Genomic DNA, 18,116 nt, shown 5'->3' with positions numbered 1-18,116 from the left:
GATCTAATGTATTGCCAGATGTAATAAAAAAGAAGATACAGCACAGCACAACACCACCCCACTAAGGCTTTAAGCACATAAACTGTTTGGATACATTATTTCCTTGACATCTTAGATTGCAATATTATTTTTTCTTGGCACTTTTAGGAACTGGAATATAATGAAGTTTTGACAAACTGGGATACAGTCTGTTGCTTCTAACAAATCACTGTGACCAAAGCTGACCTCATTAGAAAGACTAATTTTTTATACAAAGAACTAACTAAGCATTGGTGAAATTCAGTCTGGATTTTTAAAAGCATTCATAGTTAATTTAAACAGCAGTTTCTGTGTAAAGACAAACACAAATTTGATTGAAGTGGGGGAAATAAAAAGCTGGTTTATTACAGATTAAATTCTGTTCTGAGAACAGCCTGCTTGACAAGCAGAAAATACTCTCTACATCCTCAAAAAATATGCAACTATTAGTCATTTCCAGTCAATGGTAAAGTGACAAATTATCTCTACTAATTCTTTTGTTTTCTATAATCCCAGAATTTCAGGTATATCAATAAATTTGTATAGCCCTTTTCAGTTCTGCTCAGTTGGAGTACTTCCCTTTTTATTGGATTATTTAACTCTAACAGCTTTTATTGGTTTATAAACAAGACTACTGTCCATATACCTATTCAAATTAACCCAGATTTGAGTTGCAGTGTGTGATCTCAACTAGTGATCTCAAGCCTGTTTTGTGCAGGGGTCCATAATCCCAAAGTAATGAGAAGGAAAACCTTCATAATACATACTCCAGAGTGTGTGATACATTTCTGTGAATATATTTCAGTTGTTCTTCACCTCTGCAGTTACTTCTGGTCTCTTTCCTTTAGGATTCAGTGTAGAGGTTGTAACCAATAAAGGTCTGTCCGTTTAAGAGCCATGTTTCATGGAAGTAATTTCCCATATATTAAGGTTGGGGGGGGAAATTAGCCATCCTCTGAACAGTTTCTTATTTAAAGGCTCATATTCATTCCTAGGAATAAAATATTGGGATTTGAGATTTTAACATAAAACATTATTTTGGTCAAAATTCCTTATCAACAATGTAGCATAGTGTGAAATTGGCCTATTTCTCTCAGAAAATATGCTGCTTTACCCAACTTCAAATTTCTTGCTGTCTGATGAAAAGGTGGAGCTACATCTGGGTATTGATCCATAAACTCTTCTGTGGCAAAATTGGCAGCAGTGTGGAGAAAAAAATCTTCTGTGTCTTGGAGATAAAAACACTTTCACAGTGGCAGATTTATCTTATGGACATTAATACAATCAATCAGCCTGAATTCACTCAGTGTATTCTCTATATTCCACACAAAACTAGGCAAGGTAAAGTTTGGTCATTTAAACCAGATAATATCTAACTGCAATTTACATCCCATCTTTGAAATGATGGGGAAAAAAATACAGCAGTGTTTATGAACAGGTGAATTTCTGGCAAACCCTGTCCAAAGAAATACTGATGTTATTAGTATGTCTCATCTGCAACTATGCTTCTTATAGACCTTAATGAAATGCTTCTTCATTTTGGTCTCACAGAAATTAATTTAAAGTGTTAAAAATGTCTCCTTTCAGGACATTTTTGGCACAGTTGCTTTTATAATTTGGTTCAATACTGACTAAAAATGCACCATTTTTTTAGTACCTCATGTTTTTCTATTCCTTTATTGGTCACTGTATTGAAGGGAAAATACATTCTTTAAAATCTCAACATTGAATTCAAAATAATTTCATATTTGATGATGTATTGAATAAGGGTTCTCAATTTTGATGTATAATAAAAAAGTCTATTAATATAGAAGTATAAATGCATCCGACAATGCAAACACATGCATATGAATACAAAATGAGAGAGCACTTTTTTAGAGAATGAGAATCTGTAAAAGTGACATTGAACAGCTACAAAAAATAACAATGTGCACAAAGAAGTTGTAATGACCTAAAGAAGATAAAGCAAATATTATTTAGGCCATAATTCATAGCTATAAGCTAGGACAGGGACTATTCTACAGATGCAGCTGTATTCATTAAAATTCAATATCACTGCACTTGTGTCTAGCAACGTCCTTTAAAATCTTTAGCTTTATCCCCTAAAGATCTTTTGGAAATTGAACTTCTTGACCCCACACAGTCTTCTCCAGTCATACACATCCTTCTGGTTATCCATTGCCTGAAAAGGTCCTGTTGAGGTCAAAGTCATTATCTGTAAATTCTGAACACCAGAGAGAAGGAAAAAAATAGTACAACTTTTCTGATATATCTAAAACACAGTTTTGGATAAAGAGTATTTTGTCCCAGGTACCAATAAATACACATCTGGTGTATCCTTTGAAACACTGGGGAGTCTATAGACTGTACTACCTAACTGAACACTTAAGACCTGATGACATAAGGAATAACAGTAACTGTTTAGTAAGTATTCCAGAATCAGAGATGGAGAGACTGTGGGGCCATAAAATGAAAGTGTAAAAAAAAGTTTTTAAAGAAGAGAAGTTTCCAAATCCTTTATGCTGTAATCACTGCAGAGATCTTAGAAAAGTTGTGACTGAAATTTCTTTACTTGAAATAGACTGAAGAATTTGACTCAGATAAAAGTGTTAGAAGAAGAGGCTTTAGAAAAATATATAAAATGAAATGACAGATGTTAATATCAGAAAAATTCTGGGAAAAAAACCATAAAATCTCAAGATTATAAACTGTGCTGCTAAACTAAATTCCTTAAAGTTTTACTAATACCAGGGGACTAGAACCTAGTGCAAAAAATCTTTGAAAGTTCTGAAGGTGAAATATTGACAACTGTTTCTGACATCTGCACTGGGAAAACTGGTAGAAGCTGTAACAATCACAAAAACATGGAAATGCAGAATCAGTGAGGTTGAAGAAAATCTCTGGAGATTGTCTGAGGTAATCGAAACCCTGCACAAAGCCAGAAAAGAGAAGTCAGTTGCTTACAGACATACCCAGTCAAACTTTGAATGTCTCCAAGGATGAGACTCCACACTCCTCTGGGCAACCTGTTCCTTGTTCACAGCCTTACATTAAAACTGTTTTACATTTTATATGTGGATTCCCTTGTGTCCAAGACTTGTTTGCCCTGGGGAGTCCAGGAGTGGGCAGAGCACTCCAGATGTGACTCACCAGGGCTGAGGAGAGAAGGATCACCTCCTTTGAGCTGTTAGCAATGCTCTAACACAGCCTAGCCCAGCCCAGCAAACTGGGGACCTTCTTTGCTGTAAGGGTACCTTGCTGACTCACGCTTTACCCCTTGTCCACCAGCATCCCCAGGGACTTCCCTGCAGAGTTGGTTTCCAGATGGTTGGCCCCAGCCTGTACTGATGCATGGGGTTATTCCTCTCTCTCCAGGTGCAAGGAAGAGGCATTTCCATTTGATGAGCCTCACAAGTTTCTTCTTTTCCTGTTTGTTTTTCCTGTTTCTCCAGTCTGTAAAGGTCCCTTTAAATAGTGCTGCAACATTCTGGTGTCAACTTCCTAAAAATCTGGTTGTCTGGCATCAACCACCCCTTCCAATTTTCAATCATCAACAAGCCTTCTGAGAGTGCTTTATTCCAGTTCTCAGAAAACTTCCCCTGTCACTATGACTTTTCAAAAATCTTCAATAGCAGTCTCAATGCCATCAACCAACCCCCTCAGAACTTGGGGGTCCATCCCAACAGGTTCCCATGGGCTGTGGTCAGTCCAGTTGGTTAAAAAGTTTCTAACTGATCATCCTCTAGCAAAGATAAAACTGTCTTTCTCTGAACTTTCACAATAATTGTAGGGGCCTGGAATGCCTGAAAGCCTTATTATTAAAGACAGAGGTGAAGGAGGTGAGCCTTCTCTGTGTCCTTTGTCATCAGCTCCCCTGAAACTTTCAACAGCAAGCCAACATTTACTGATCTTTCTCTTGCAGATGAAATATCTGCAGAAGCTTTTCTTCTTGTCCTTCATGCCCTCCCTGACCCAATTCCTGCCTGCTCAGACAGCATCTCTGTACTCTTCCCAGGACGCCTGTGCCTGCTTCTGCATCTTGTATGCTTCCTTTTCACCTCTGCTTTTAGTCAGAATTTAGGTCTTTGTTCATCCTTATAGATATTCTGCTGCCTTTGTCTGACTGCCTGCACATTGCTATGGGTCACTATTCAGCCTGGAAGAAGTTAAAATCTTGAAAATCAGGCAGCTCTCCTGCACTCCTCTCCAGGAACATATTCTAAAGATACTTCCAAGAAAATCCCTGCACAGGCAAAAGACAGCTATCCAGAGGTTAAGGTGGTCCTGGTTTTCGCCTTGTACTCGGCTCTCAGGACCCTGAACTCCACCATCACTACAGCCAAAGCTGTCCCTGACCTTCACATCTGTAGTGATCCTAAAAGGCAGACTTTAAAGCCTCCCATGAGGATCAAATTCTGCAAATACAAGGTTTCTTCTAGCTGTCTGGAAAGGTCACATCTATTTCTTCCCTCTGCTCAGGCAGTGTGTAGCAGTTGTCCACTGCAATATCCTATATTGGTCTGCCTGATGTTTGCAACCAAAGAAGAAAATGAATCAGTAGGTACATTAAGAAAATGGGAATTTTGAGGAGCAACCAATGTAGATTCTGTAGATGGGATTCATGAATACATATCAATAGAGCTCCTAGAATTAACCAAAATAAGTTTATAGACCAGAGTTATTCAGTTAATACATCATTTACTTGTGGGTTTCTGTGTTTTTTTATTTTTTTGTTTGTTTTCTTTTTTGTTGTTGCTGTTGTTTTTTTAAATGAAATAAATCCCTGTCAATTAAAGAGTATAGAATATTGGTGTCATAAGATAAGAAAGAAAGAAAGTTGTCTTGTGGATTCTTAGCTGCAAAATAGGAAGTAGAATAAGCTCAAAAGGTGAGAGATTCATTTGCATGTCAGAGGAAGCTTAGTTAAATCTGATACTTTTCAAAATAGGTATAAATGGTTAACTATGGCAAGCATACACAAATTTGGAGAAGGTAAAAAAAGGAAGATAACAATATCTTATCATTATTATGAATTTAGGCTAGGAAGTACAACAGCCTGAAGAAAATGGCTGAGAAGGAGCATGCTGGAGGTAAGCCACTGAACAATGCGCTGGGAAGTAAATTGCTGATAAAGATAAGGTAATGCACCTAGGAAAACTAACACTGACTACATGTATTTCCACTGATGCATTATTAGCTAGCTAACATTCCTTAGAGTATGTTAAATGGGATACTTTCAGAAAAGCAACTATGATATTAATATTTTTTAGGAAAGGAACATTGACTATAGCAAAAAATTCCCCCTATACTATGGAATAAATCCATATGACATTTTAAATGGGTGTTCCACTTCTGTCACTAAAAGACCTAAGTAGAACTAGAATAGCGGCAAAGACAAGACAAGTATAAAATAGTGCACACTGAAGATATTACTCAATAGATTTAGGCTCCGAAGCCTGTAAAATAATTGCCTGCAAGGAGATATAATAAAACTTTGTAAGAACACGAGTAAAGGGAAATAAGGAACAGCAATTCATCAATTCTCATGATACAAAAATCAGAAGTTATCAAATGCAAGTGGCAAATTAAAAAAACAGAATGCTTTTTCCACAGAAATTAGAGGTAAATTGTGGAATTCGTTGTCCCAAGGTGCTGAGAATGCTGAAAGTTTACTTGGTTTCAGAAGTAACCAGACACCTTAATTGAGCAGAAATACATCAAGGACTACTAAACACAAAGTAACGAGATCAAAATTAATCTCTGAGCCATAGTCTGTTGTAAACTGGGACATTACATTTGGGACCGACTTGCCTTGTTCCTAACCATGTTCTTATATTTCCTCTTGGCTGTGTGGTACAAGCCATTGTGCTTCAGTTTAAAAAGTCCTGTGTTGAAAGAGATCACATCTGAAAAGCATGGAATGGAAAATTATGGTTATAAATGAAAGAAAAGTCTCAAATTTACCTGACCTAGTAATTAAAGGGAACTAAATATGCATTAATAATATCTAAAGATGAAAGCAAAATGAATTTTTAGACCTACCTTTTTTTTCCCCCTCATATCCTAAACTTTCACAAAGCTGTACAGAATCATGTTTGCCCTGTTCAGGAAGCACTATAACCAGACATTGCTCTAGAGTTATAGTACCCTCAGGAACAGAGAACTGTACATAAATGTTCCATGTATTTGAATAATGTTCCTCACTGAGTCATAGATTATCAGTTAGATCTGAAAAATGTTTCTGTAAATTTTAAGGTAAAGAGTTTATATTTTGTAGAAAATAGCACAAAATAAGCCAGTTGCCATATTTTTTTCTTTAGACTAGCCTAGCAAAATGCATAATATTTTGTAACTTTAAATACCTCCATATTCACAGTAGAGCATCCTGTTATCATCTCATTTTGCATAATTTACTACCTTATTTACACCAAATCTGATTTAATTCACATCAGGGACATTCCCTTTACCTAACAGGGAGTTGCAGTAGAGATTGGCACCTTCCAAGGGAGCTTTTTATGCTCTTATATTATGTGATTTTTAGGAGTCAAAGGAAATTTTCTTTCTTTAATTAGAGGCCTCAAGCCAGATGAAATGAGCAGACCTTTGCAATGAGAGGCATTGGTTCAGCTAGTTGAATTTTCATCTTGTTCAGAGCTTCTAAAAAGGAAATCATCTTCTCAATAGGATGATTTTATTATTGCTGCCTTTTTTACTGAGAAAACAAAGCATTTGTCTTCCTGTCTGAGGCTGAAAGAATTGGCCACTGACTATCTCCTTCCCCTAGTGTTAGCTTTCAAGTTTTGAAGTGCCATCACTGTAACGCTTACAGGAATGCTGATACTTCAGCATAGTGTGGTCTCTGTGCAAGTGTGAAAACCAGAGTGTCATTAAATGTTCAAGGCATAACCTTACTGGGAGAGCTAAGGGGACTGCACTCCATCTTCTGTGCAGCATGGGCCACTCACAGAGATGGTCACAGCCCTGCCACTTCTGGTGGGGGCTGCCACAGGCACAGCAGCTCGTGATCAGAGATTATTTACATTGTGAGAGATTCAAACAGGGAAATTATTCAGCTCCAGGATGGACACAAGGAGCACAAGGAGCACAAAAGTCTTTTGAGTGAAGCCACGGGATACCATGACTGGATGAAAACTACAACTGGAAGGGAGGGCCTATAAAGTGAAACACAAGTACTCTCTTTACTACTCAAATCTTATCCATTCAGTAGTCTAAGTGTAGTTAGAGCAGGCTTTTCTGGTTCCTCTCCCACTTCTTGTCCTTCCTTGTTTGGAGGAATCTGTCTTGATCCTTCCTAAGGTTTAGAGCTCTATCAGATATGCTGTATATATATATATATTAAAAAAAGAAAAGTAGAAAATGAAGCAATGAAGCAATGAAACATCCCACTATTTTCTTTGCTTTGTTACCAGACAGCTATTGTTGCAGACATCTTGTCATTAAAAATCCTTTCTTAGGATTTTTCTTCCTGAGAAGCTGAGAGGCTTCAGGAACAAAATGTAAACCATGGTTATCTGCTGCTGTGGAATGCAACAGGTGCATCTGTGATTGGCCCATCTTGGATGTTTACAATTAATGGCCAATCACAGCCCAGCTCGCTTGGACTCTCTTTCCCAGACACAAACCTTTGTTATTCATTCCATTCTATTCTTAGCTTAGATAGCCTTCTGAGATGAAACTTTTCCATCTATTCTTTTTAGTATAGTTTTAATGTAATATAGATCATAAAATAATAAATCAAGCCTTCTGAACATGGAGTCAACATTCTCGTCTCTTCCCTCACCTGAAAACCCCAGTGAACACTGTCACAAGTTATACCACTGTATCTTTCCTGGGGCAGAAATGTCTAAATTTGCTTAAGTCACTTCCTTATTTACATACTTATTTTAGTGCTGATAGAACAGATGCTGCCATTGGTTATGACAGAGCTGCTGCAGGAACAGGATTCAGGAGCTCATGCTTGCTTCATCTTTTGCCTGTTTCAATCTCAGTGGTAATAAATCACATACTCCGTAAAAATCCAAATACTGGCTCTATAGAGCTCAGCCATGCTTGGCTTTGCTCTTGGTGTTTCTCAGGGTTTTTTTTTCATTTATTGATTAAAGGTGTAGAGTTTGGGGGATTTTTGTTTTTTGTTTTTTAAGAAAGAAAGAAAGGAGGACTTTCAGTTAGAATGATTTTGTCTCACCCTAAGACTCACAATTTCCGCTCTGAATCTCATAAAGCATTTGCTTAACTCAAAGCACAAGGGTGATGCCACTTAGTTCTCAGGCTCTGACTGACATCACTGTAGTACATTTTACCCTGCTATACACTTCTCTCAGCAGCAAATGTGAGGTGCTGAAATCTACAGTGTAATAGTCAGAGCACAGCTTCAGAGAACCAAATCCTGCTAATGCTGTACTTGGAAGAAATGTCACTGGTGTCAGTGAAAATGTGCAATTCAGAGAGCTGAGCAGCCCTATCACAGATTATCTTTCCAAACTGGCGTATATACATTTGCTGTACAAATAGTACAGCTTTATGCATCCTCACGGTTATGTTTTTAAAACTGCAAGCTTTAGACAAACACTGTGTAAGTAACATTAATATCAATCTGTCTCCTCTTTACATGACATAAATTTCACAATAAAAATCATCCCTTGGTTTTGCTGAGACTTTTTTGATCTTTGTTACCAAAAAAATCTTAAAAAGCATTTTAAAAAATCATTATTCCCTGCATGCTTCCTTTATCTTTTGCTATATTTTAAAACTGCAGAAAGATGCTGTTCTCACCCAAGATTGTGACTACCCTTTCAGATGTATGGACACACACATGTCAATAAAAAATTCTTAGGATTTCTAGATGTCTATTTTAAAATTAGCATAATTTTTTTTCCTTTTTATTTCTGAAAAAACATTTATCAGTAATGAGGTAGAATTTTCCTGCTTTTTGTTATTAAAGCAAAATGCAGTCCTAATCACTGTCTATCTCACCACTCATATTGTTACAGAGTCCTAGAAAAGCTGGGGCTGGAGGGAACATCTGGAGATCATCTAGCCCAGGACCTTGCTAAAGCAGGATCACCAAGAAAAGTTTGCACAGGTTTACATCCAGGTAGGTTTTGAATAGCTCCAGATAAAGAGACTCCCCTACATCTCTGGGCAGTCTGTTCCAATGTCCTCAAAGTGAAGTTTTTCTACAAACTCAGTGGAACTCTGTGTGTGTCATTCTGTGCCCATCGACCTTTACCCTGTTGCTGGGGCGCAGCTGAGAAGAGCCTGTTCCCATCTCCTTGAAACCTGCCCTTCAGATATTTGTTTGCATTGATAAGGTTCTCTCTCTGTCTTTTCTCCAGGCTAAACAGGCTGAGTTTTCTCAGCTTTCCCTCATAAGAGAGATACTCCAGTCCCTCCGTCATTTTGGAGCTCTTTGGTTGACTCTAGTAGCTCCTTGTCTTTAGAGCATGATGAATTAGCTTCTAGAATTCTTAAATAACAGTGAACTACATCTGCCCTACATATAATTAAAATTAGATATCATGTAGATTTTCACAAATCATGGCCAGGAATAAGTTGAAAGGGACAATTTTAGATGGCTCAATACTGCCAATTAAACATGATCACTTACAGGCTATCCATTAGTCCAAGAAGCTACAAATGTCTACATTATCAGGGCTTTTTTTACACTCATTTATTTGTTGCCTAAACCCAGGACATTTATCCTTTTCAGATCTACATATGCAATGAAGAATTTGCTATTCTCAGTGCATGTCACTGACACCTGGGTGGGTGTTGCTGCCTTCATTTCTCCTGCATGTGGAGGGGACTGCAAGCGCAGTGTCCCCCCAGTAACCTGCTTCAGCCTGCCTTAGCCTGGTCTGCAGGGGATTTGTAGGGACAACTGTCCATACAGGCCCTTCTGTTAGGTGAGCAATTCCCCCAGCAAAGTGCAAGGGATAGAGGGCCCCTGACTTCTACCAGCAAAGATGATTGCAAAGTTCTCTCCCCACCCTAGTAAGAAACTTGTGCCAATATATTTAACGGTCTTATAATAAAACAGTTAAATTGGCACAGAAATTTCTGTGGAGATGGAGTTTTTTCACTTTTAAAACCAAGTTCCCATGAGACAGAACTGAATGCTCCAGTTTAACTTAAATGGTACAGCCTTGCTCTGGAGAAGCTCCTTTTCTTACTGCCAAATTGATGTTTTTCACAAATGCTACACTCTAAAAATCATTTTAGAAAAGCAGACATGGTATAATAAATATCACAGGGAAGACCTCCACATACTCAGGCGATGAGCAATGCTTCTGGGGGACCAGCACAGACTTGACTCACCTGTTGTGATACTTCCCTTAAGAAATACTGCAGTGTGACAGCAGGAAAAGGAAATATGGACCTTTTTTGTTATGTGAAGTCCTGCTGTACTCCATATCACACTGACCTTCTCAGGTGTTCTGTGTTTTGATTGCCTACTGTCCAATGCACCTCATTCCTCAAAGGTTAATGAGGCTAAACAAGAGACAAACAAAAAGGTCAGGCAATGAAATGCTGATCTATTGACAAAGGCTACAGAATGCAAAAGTAATGCAGAACTCCAGTACTGTCATTCCAGCATTGCTGATTCCATGCTAAAACAAACAGGCACAGACATCCTTCGGGAAATTTTGCTGTGCATGAGGTACAGAAGTGACCCTCTCTCTCAAGTTCAAACAGATAAATCAATGCTATTACACCTCAAGGGCTAAAGTTCCTATTTCAGCATAACTCTGGCACGAAGAAGAACAAAGAGGGAGCTAGGGAAGAAGTCAGGAAAGTTACCTCTCTAACTGTGCATTCATTGGTGCAGGTACATGTGTGAGAGGACTCAGGTCTGCCTCTCACTAGACAGGTCACCTCTCCAGGTTTAGGTCTTTTACCAAGGCTGAGTGCAGCTGTCACAGAAATTCTGCTGCTCAGAGGTTGTACAAGCAAGTGTATTACAGCTGAAGACTTTTCCTGTCACCAAGGCTGAAAGTAAAAAACAGCAGAGAATCTGTCCCTCAATCCAAATGACAAGCAAGAATAATGACTAAAGAACAATTTACTATGAGAACATTTTTCCTTTGGAAATGTTTGATTGGTCAGGCACACAACTTTTCACTGGAAATGGCACTTCAGTCAATAGGGAGAAATGTCTGATCAAAATGAGCAAGGAAAAAACCTATATTCCTTCACATCACTGTCTGTCTGAGTAGGATTTAAAGATGCTTTTTTTTTTGCCAAGAGTTAGATTCAGAACTCAAGATACCTGGGGATCTGATTTGCTTCAGAAGAATGCAAATTTTTAACTTTCACAAATATTTTAACAAGTCTGTTTTGGATGCTGGAAGCAAAATGAACACTGTTTTAAAATAACCTACTTTGTTTTCCTAACACAGATCTCCATCCATTTAAGCAAGCTTTTTTTTTTTCCTTTAGTTCCATTTCTTTGACAACCAAGAGCTTAAAATAAAGCAATAGTTTGCAAAGCCCTTCCTGGATTCATTCTTTAAGTAACAGTGATGCTGAAAAAAAAATGGCATCACTGAAAATTACCATCAAGGTCTATAGAATTAAATTAAAATATTTAGATAATCTGTTTTGAAAGAACAGTCAAAACAATACATGCATCTGCAAGAATGATGTAGAGAGCTGATATGGAAAAAATATTTTACTTTTGTGTTTGCAAACCCGGCCTTTACAGGTAAATTAACAAATGTTATAAGTTGCCTTGGCAGACTGCTTCGGCAGTAAAGCTAAAAAGTGAAGGATAAAGAAAACAAAAAAAAAAGATTGAAAATGTTTTCTTTGCATAGTGAACCAGAATATAAATTAATAATCTAGTAGAGTTGATTCCAGAAAGTACAAACCATAAAATAATACCGAAGATCTAAAAACACTGGTTCATAGTTTTTAGCTCTCCACAATCCCTTTTTGGTTTGTTGCTTTTTGTAGGGATGGGAAGTGAGGCAGCAGCACCTGTCACTAGGGCACTAAACAAATAATGTGTCTTCCCTTTGCATGGGCCACTAGAAGGAAATTGCTGCCTGGTGCTCCTATTACTTCTCCCTTGACATAAATTATGAGCCACTTACAATGATGTAAAAGGATAGATTTTTTTTCTTTGACTGGAAACTTACCTGCTGATTACTCTGGAGCTTTGATTAATGTTTCTGCCCCATTTTGTTTGAAGGTTAGAAAACTAAATATAGTTGGTACTCAGTAACTGCATCAGCACAGTGGACAATAATGAGCTCTGGCTGGAAAAAACTGAAGGTTTGAAGTTGCTAAAGGCATAAATGAGACCTGTTACAGACCCTGCAGGCTGAAGCAGAATGGGAACTCCTCCATCCTCTGTCATGATGATGATACACCAAGCTGTTATATACTCAGAAATTTTGAGTATGGAATAATAAATACAGCACTGAATTAGTAGCTGAGGGATCTGTCTCTTACCACTGGGAAGTACTTTTCTGAGGTATTTCTTTTGTAATAAATTATTAATGGCTGTTATATTGCCATGTAAAAGAAAAAAAAGGAGATGCATGAGGCAGTGGGTGCCCTGGAGGCAGTAGCTGATACTGATCTTCATGTCTGGGGACCCCAGGCAGTGAAAACGCAGCCACATCCACAAGAAAGTTTAAGCTTAAGGAATTTCTTACACCAGTTTGCACAATCATGCAGGGACATCAGTTTCCATTCAAAAACTGGAGATGACATCAGGAGGAGCACAGTGTCACAGACATTTCCTTTATGAAAAATCCTCTCTCAGAACTTTTCGTGCTGAAGCTGAGAAGTTCAGCAACAAGACATAAACAATAGGTTATCTGCTGCTGTGTAATGCAACAGGTCTGTCTGGATTGGCCCAGACTGGATGTTTAGAAATAATGGCCAATCCAGAACTGAGAGCTCTCTCGGACTGTGTCTGAGAGAGCAGGGTTTGTTATCATTCTTTACTTTTCTATTCTTAGGTTAGGTAGCAGGTTCTGGAAACTCTCCTTTTCTTTTAGTATAGTTATAATAGATGTATATATCATAAAATAATAAATCAAGCCTTCTGATCATGGAGTCAACCATCTTGTCTCTTTCTTCTCCCAAACACCCTTGTGACAGCCATCACAGCACAGCATAGGAAAGGGTCGGTAATTTATTGTTTTGATCAACCATAAGCACAAAGGGTGAATTCAGAATGACTCACTGCAAATGTAAATTCTTTGTTTTAAAGAAAAAGCTGGAAATGACTCATTATTAATATCTATTCAACTACAGTAATATTACTGGTACATTATTAAACCTGTTGGAAGTAAATTTGCTTGCTTTTGTCCAAGATACCACCCCCTGAAATCTAAGTGGTATTTCCAAGTCTGCAGCTGCAGGGCCAAGCCCAGACATTTCCCTGTTTCCATGGGACCTGATATGGATGCTGAGAGTCCACCAAACAATGCTCAAGGCCATGGGCTCAGAGTTTAGTGCCCAAGGAAAACCTCTGAGGGGTGGAAGAGGGAAGTGGAGCAGAGGGACTGGGAAATGGCACCTGGAGCCACTTACAAGGAGCCCATTTCATCCAGCCCTCTGCTCGGCTGCTGATTGTGGTTCACAAGTGAATTTTATTTGTGCTCAGATATTTCCTTTTCCACTTCTCATTTTTTTAATATATTAGCTTTTTAACCAATAAACACACACATGACCCCCTGTACACATGTGTGCAGGAACATAAATAAGGATTGTAGTGACTGTGTATAAAGCAATAGTCGGATGACACACACAAGAACATATTTTAAAAGATAAAAATACTGTTAAGATTGCTGAAAAGAATGTATGACGTTATATTAAAGTTTATTTGCCAGGTTCAGACAATAATATTTATTATTCCATAGGTTTTATGTAAAAAAACGGGTTGTAAGGATTATTTAGTATAAAATTTTGCATAACAGAAGTTATAAATGTTGCAAGGCATTTACTGGGTGGGGAAAAATGCTATTTTCTGCAGTCACTTCAGGTTTCTTTTAGCATCAATGATTGAATTTCCTAAATAGAATGTTCATCAATATTTAAAAAAAGGCTATATTAATTAAGAAATAAATTAGCAGGTTCTTGTTGATTTGATTAAACATAATGAAAAATGGGCTCCGTCAATGAGAAAATGAGAATGAGGTAAATTAACTAGTTTCAGACAAATCTTCTTAAGCATGTCTGTGTCTTTAGAGTGTTCAGTGAGGCAAAAAGGCACATCTGACCCATCACCCCTGGGCATGGCCCTTCTGAATACCTCTCTTACTGCCTGTGCAAACACTTTCTAGTTATAGTCTTTGCAACTGAGAATTAATTGACCTTAGTAAAGTCTGAGGCTGCACAACAAATTTACTTTAACCACTTAAAGACTATTGGAGACCCTTTTTAATAAAGGTTGGTGTGAACATTTATCCTATTACAGCTGTACTCTAACTCCTTTGTGGATAGCAAATTGACAATTATTTTGTAAAGGGTTGAACTTGCCTAGATGACAGGTGCACACCAATCTGCTCTATCACTCCTGCTTCTCAGCAGGCCAGGAGGAGGAAAATATGACAAAAGTCTCATGGGTGGGTATACTGTGCTCTTTGCACTTCATCCTGCTCCAGAATGGGGTGCCTCCCATTGAACACAGTCCTTCAAGGACTTCCCCAACATGGGTCACTCCCACAGGCTGCAGTTCTCCACAAACTGCTCCAGTCGGGGCCCCTTCTCAAGGTCCAGTCCCTCACAACCAGGCTGCTCCAGCATGAATTCCCCTCAGGGTCACAAGTGCTACCAGCAAACCTTCTCCAGCATGGTCTCCTCTCTCCACAAGGGCACAGGTCCTGCCAGGAGCCTGCCCTGGTGTGAGCTCTCCATGGAGGAACAGCGCCCTTCAGGCATCCAGCTTATCCAGGGTGGGATTCTCCATGGGCTGCAGTTGGACCTCCACTCCACAATGACCTTCCACAGACTGCAGGGGGACAGCCTGTCTTACCATGTCTTCATCACAGATTGCAGAGGAATCTCTGCTCTGACACCTGGAGCACCTCCTGCCCCTCCTACATCCCTGAGCTGGGTGTCTGCACAGTTCTTCTCATTTTTCACTCCTCTTCCTCAAGTACTCTTGTGCAGCACTTCTAAATCCCTTCTTGAAGGTGCTGTCACACCAACGTCACCAGTGGGCTCTGCTGTGGCCAGCTGTAGATCCCTCTTGCAGACAGCTGTCATTGCCTCTCTCTGACATGGGGGAAGCTCCTGGGGTCTTCTCACAGAAGCTGCCTCTGATACCTCTGATACCTCAGAGCCTCCTGATACCAAAACCTTGCCATATAAACCCACAGCAACGTTTTCAAGCTATAATCAGCAATGGTTGCTCATTCATGAAATTACTGCTTCTGATTAAATTGATGATGGTTAACTTTCCATTTTAGTTATTATTATATTTAGTTAACTTCCCCAGTTTCATGACTCAAAGTTTGTTGTTATCTCAACTAGCAAAAAGTGTTTATCACTCTGGATCTTTTGAAAGGAAATTTCCTCTTCATTTCATAGAATCAGGATGCTCATTTCCTACAACACTAACATGTAGCTGCTAAAAAAGCAAAAGATACAAGTATTTTTTTTTCCAATCTATCACTATACAAAAAGGTATTAAAATATATATTAAAGAAATGTCATTGCAGGGACACTCAGAACACTTGGAATATATTTGCATGTTAACAAATAAAATAATTGTTAATGTAAGACCTGGTGTCTTTAAATCCTGCTGTTATAACAAAATGGTGTTCTTCAATGGAACCATCAAGTCTGAAGTTAAAGAACTGTCTCACTAAATCAATTTTAGGCTCCATTAAGTTCATGGAGGTCTACTCCACTCCTCTGAAACCTGAAGTATGTGCAGCATTTCCCCTTGAAATTGTGTATCACTAGAACTGGAAACACTGCACACACCAGAGGACTGAGTTTACTCTCGTTCTACATGGCTAATCTAGGTCTTCCTATAAAGCTTTCATTTTAATTTGGTTAAGCCCCCATTAGCTTAAAGCGGTACAAATGCCATTAAGGAATCTATTTTAGGTCCAAGTGTATACAAAGGGCATTTAGGTTTAGTTTAAAATATGACTCAGACACCTGGTCAAACTGACGTTGTTCAAGAGGTCACACGTTGAAAACTAGGCTGTGCACCCTGTCCATCCCAAACCTGTAGCAAAATGAAGCAATGCTGCTTTCTTGAATTCTGTTTAGCTGAGACTTAGGCAGACTTAACTTGTGACTTGTCCTGTCTGTAGACTGCATGAATGAGTAATTATCGTGGTCCAATAGCATGTTGGGCTAACTTGTATGCCTATTCCTCAAATTAATATTCAATCATCCTTTTGGATTGCTTTAATTAAATTGATTTTTAAATTACTCTGTTAAGAAAAATACTTCCTTTGGGTTTCCATAGCAATGTGCTAACTGGTGTTTTTTCAGGGATGAAAAAAAGTCAAATTAAGAGAAGAGAATGTGGCTATTACTCAGAGAAAAATATTGCCTTTCTTTGCAATGTAACGGTTTCAAATAAACAAGCTGCTCTTCCTTCAGCAATAAAATCTGTCTTTGGAACAAGATGCTACCAAATAATTTATGTTTTCATTAAACAGCTATTTAATTTTGGCCTTCTGATCTGCTGAATTTGTGGTTGCATATTTGGCATGGCTCTGTGGACTCTGAGAAAAGTACTACATACAACTGATAAAAAGCTAAGAAATTTCATCACTTTTATAGAGATATTTAGGTTCTTGCCACTTCCTATCAACCAATTTCCTTTTTTCATCCTTGTTCTCAGGAATAATTATTTTTCTAATTGAAAAATAATTCCTTCCAGAGATAATAGCTTAATTTAATTAATAAAAAACAGAGTAACACTGAAAATGGAACCAGTCCTACACACACACAAAAAAAGGAGGTCAATACAGCAGTGAAGACCAATATAAAACTTAAAAAAAAAAAAATTAAAGTGAATTAATATCTTTAACTGCATTAACTTTATTTCTCTCAAAAATTTTCTTTGCATCTCAGCAGCTACTCCCAAATTCTGTTTTAAGCAAGTCTAGAGTTTCTGTGCTAATCCAGGAAGCAAAGTAGTTTATACCAACGCAGCCCATTAAAAATTATATATGCAGTGGGGTTATTAGAAAGACTTCAAGCTACTGTTGTGAAATTCTAACATCAGAAACCATGAAAGCCAGAACATCATGTGCCAAGTGACTTGTCTCCAGGTCAGCAGTTTGTACCAGGCTCAGAATATTCAGGCCTGTTTCTGAAGGAGTTAGGGCTTCTTAGTAACTTGAAAGAATGACTGAACCAAAGTACACCTTCACATCAATCATCTTCATAAGGTGACTTCATTGCTCTTCCAATGCATGTATGAAAGAGCTCTTGCCTATATGTAGTTTTATAACATGTGTAGGGGAGCTTTGGGATTAAATATTTGTATCTAAATTATAATGATTATTTAAGATTAATAAATTATGCTGAAACACTTATAATTATCCAATTATTAGCAAATCTTTTTGTTGCTAAATTAGCATCAAAGACACATTTGAATAGGTGCCCCTTTATTAAGTCAGGAAGACTCTAATACAGTAAAACTTCATTTTTGGTCTATGTCATTGATTAACAGAAGCAGTTTATCTGCATGTGTATGTGTACTTTTATTCAATGAAATTAATATATTGTTAAAAAGGAAAGAAAATAAAAGAAAGCTGAAAACTTTGAAGTACATTTACTAAAAGTGCCAGCTGGTGGAACAAGTGGGTGGTGGGAGGTTCACATTGAGTTTGAGCTGTTCACTTTAATGAGTTTCAGGTAATCTCACATTTCATGCATGTGTGCCAGTGTGACTTTGGCTTTTTTGAGGTCATTGGGATGGGGAGGACATCACAGGCTTCTTTGTTTAAGAAAAGATTAAGTATGATTGCAAAGGAGGTTTCACAAGCGAATGGGGGGTTTCAGAAAAGACATTAACACCATCTAAGCACTTCTACATTCAAGGAGAATTTATGTCATTATTGGCATTTATGAATAGTTTGAACAAA

General features: G+C 38.1%; 1 protein-coding gene across 1 annotated transcript in view; it reads right to left on the bottom strand.

The window, feature by feature from the left end:
- Positions 1-9,437, bottom strand: part of MALRD1 (MAM and LDL receptor class A domain containing 1) — a 271,411-nt gene extending 261,974 nt beyond the window's left edge. Inside the window, exon 1 of the mRNA XM_014312109.1 lies at positions 9,269-9,437. Coding sequence (XP_014167584.1) covers positions 9,269-9,437 — 169 coding nt within the window. The remainder of the gene's footprint in view (positions 1-9,268) is intronic.
- Positions 9,438-18,116: the final 8,679 nt, after the last annotated feature.

The sequence above is a fragment of the Geospiza fortis genome, unplaced genomic scaffold, assembly GCF_000277835.1.
Source record: "Geospiza fortis unplaced genomic scaffold, GeoFor_1.0 scaffold138, whole genome shotgun sequence".
NCBI lineage: Eukaryota > Metazoa > Chordata > Aves > Passeriformes > Thraupidae > Geospiza > Geospiza fortis.
This window is presented reverse-complemented; position numbering and strand designations above follow the sequence as displayed.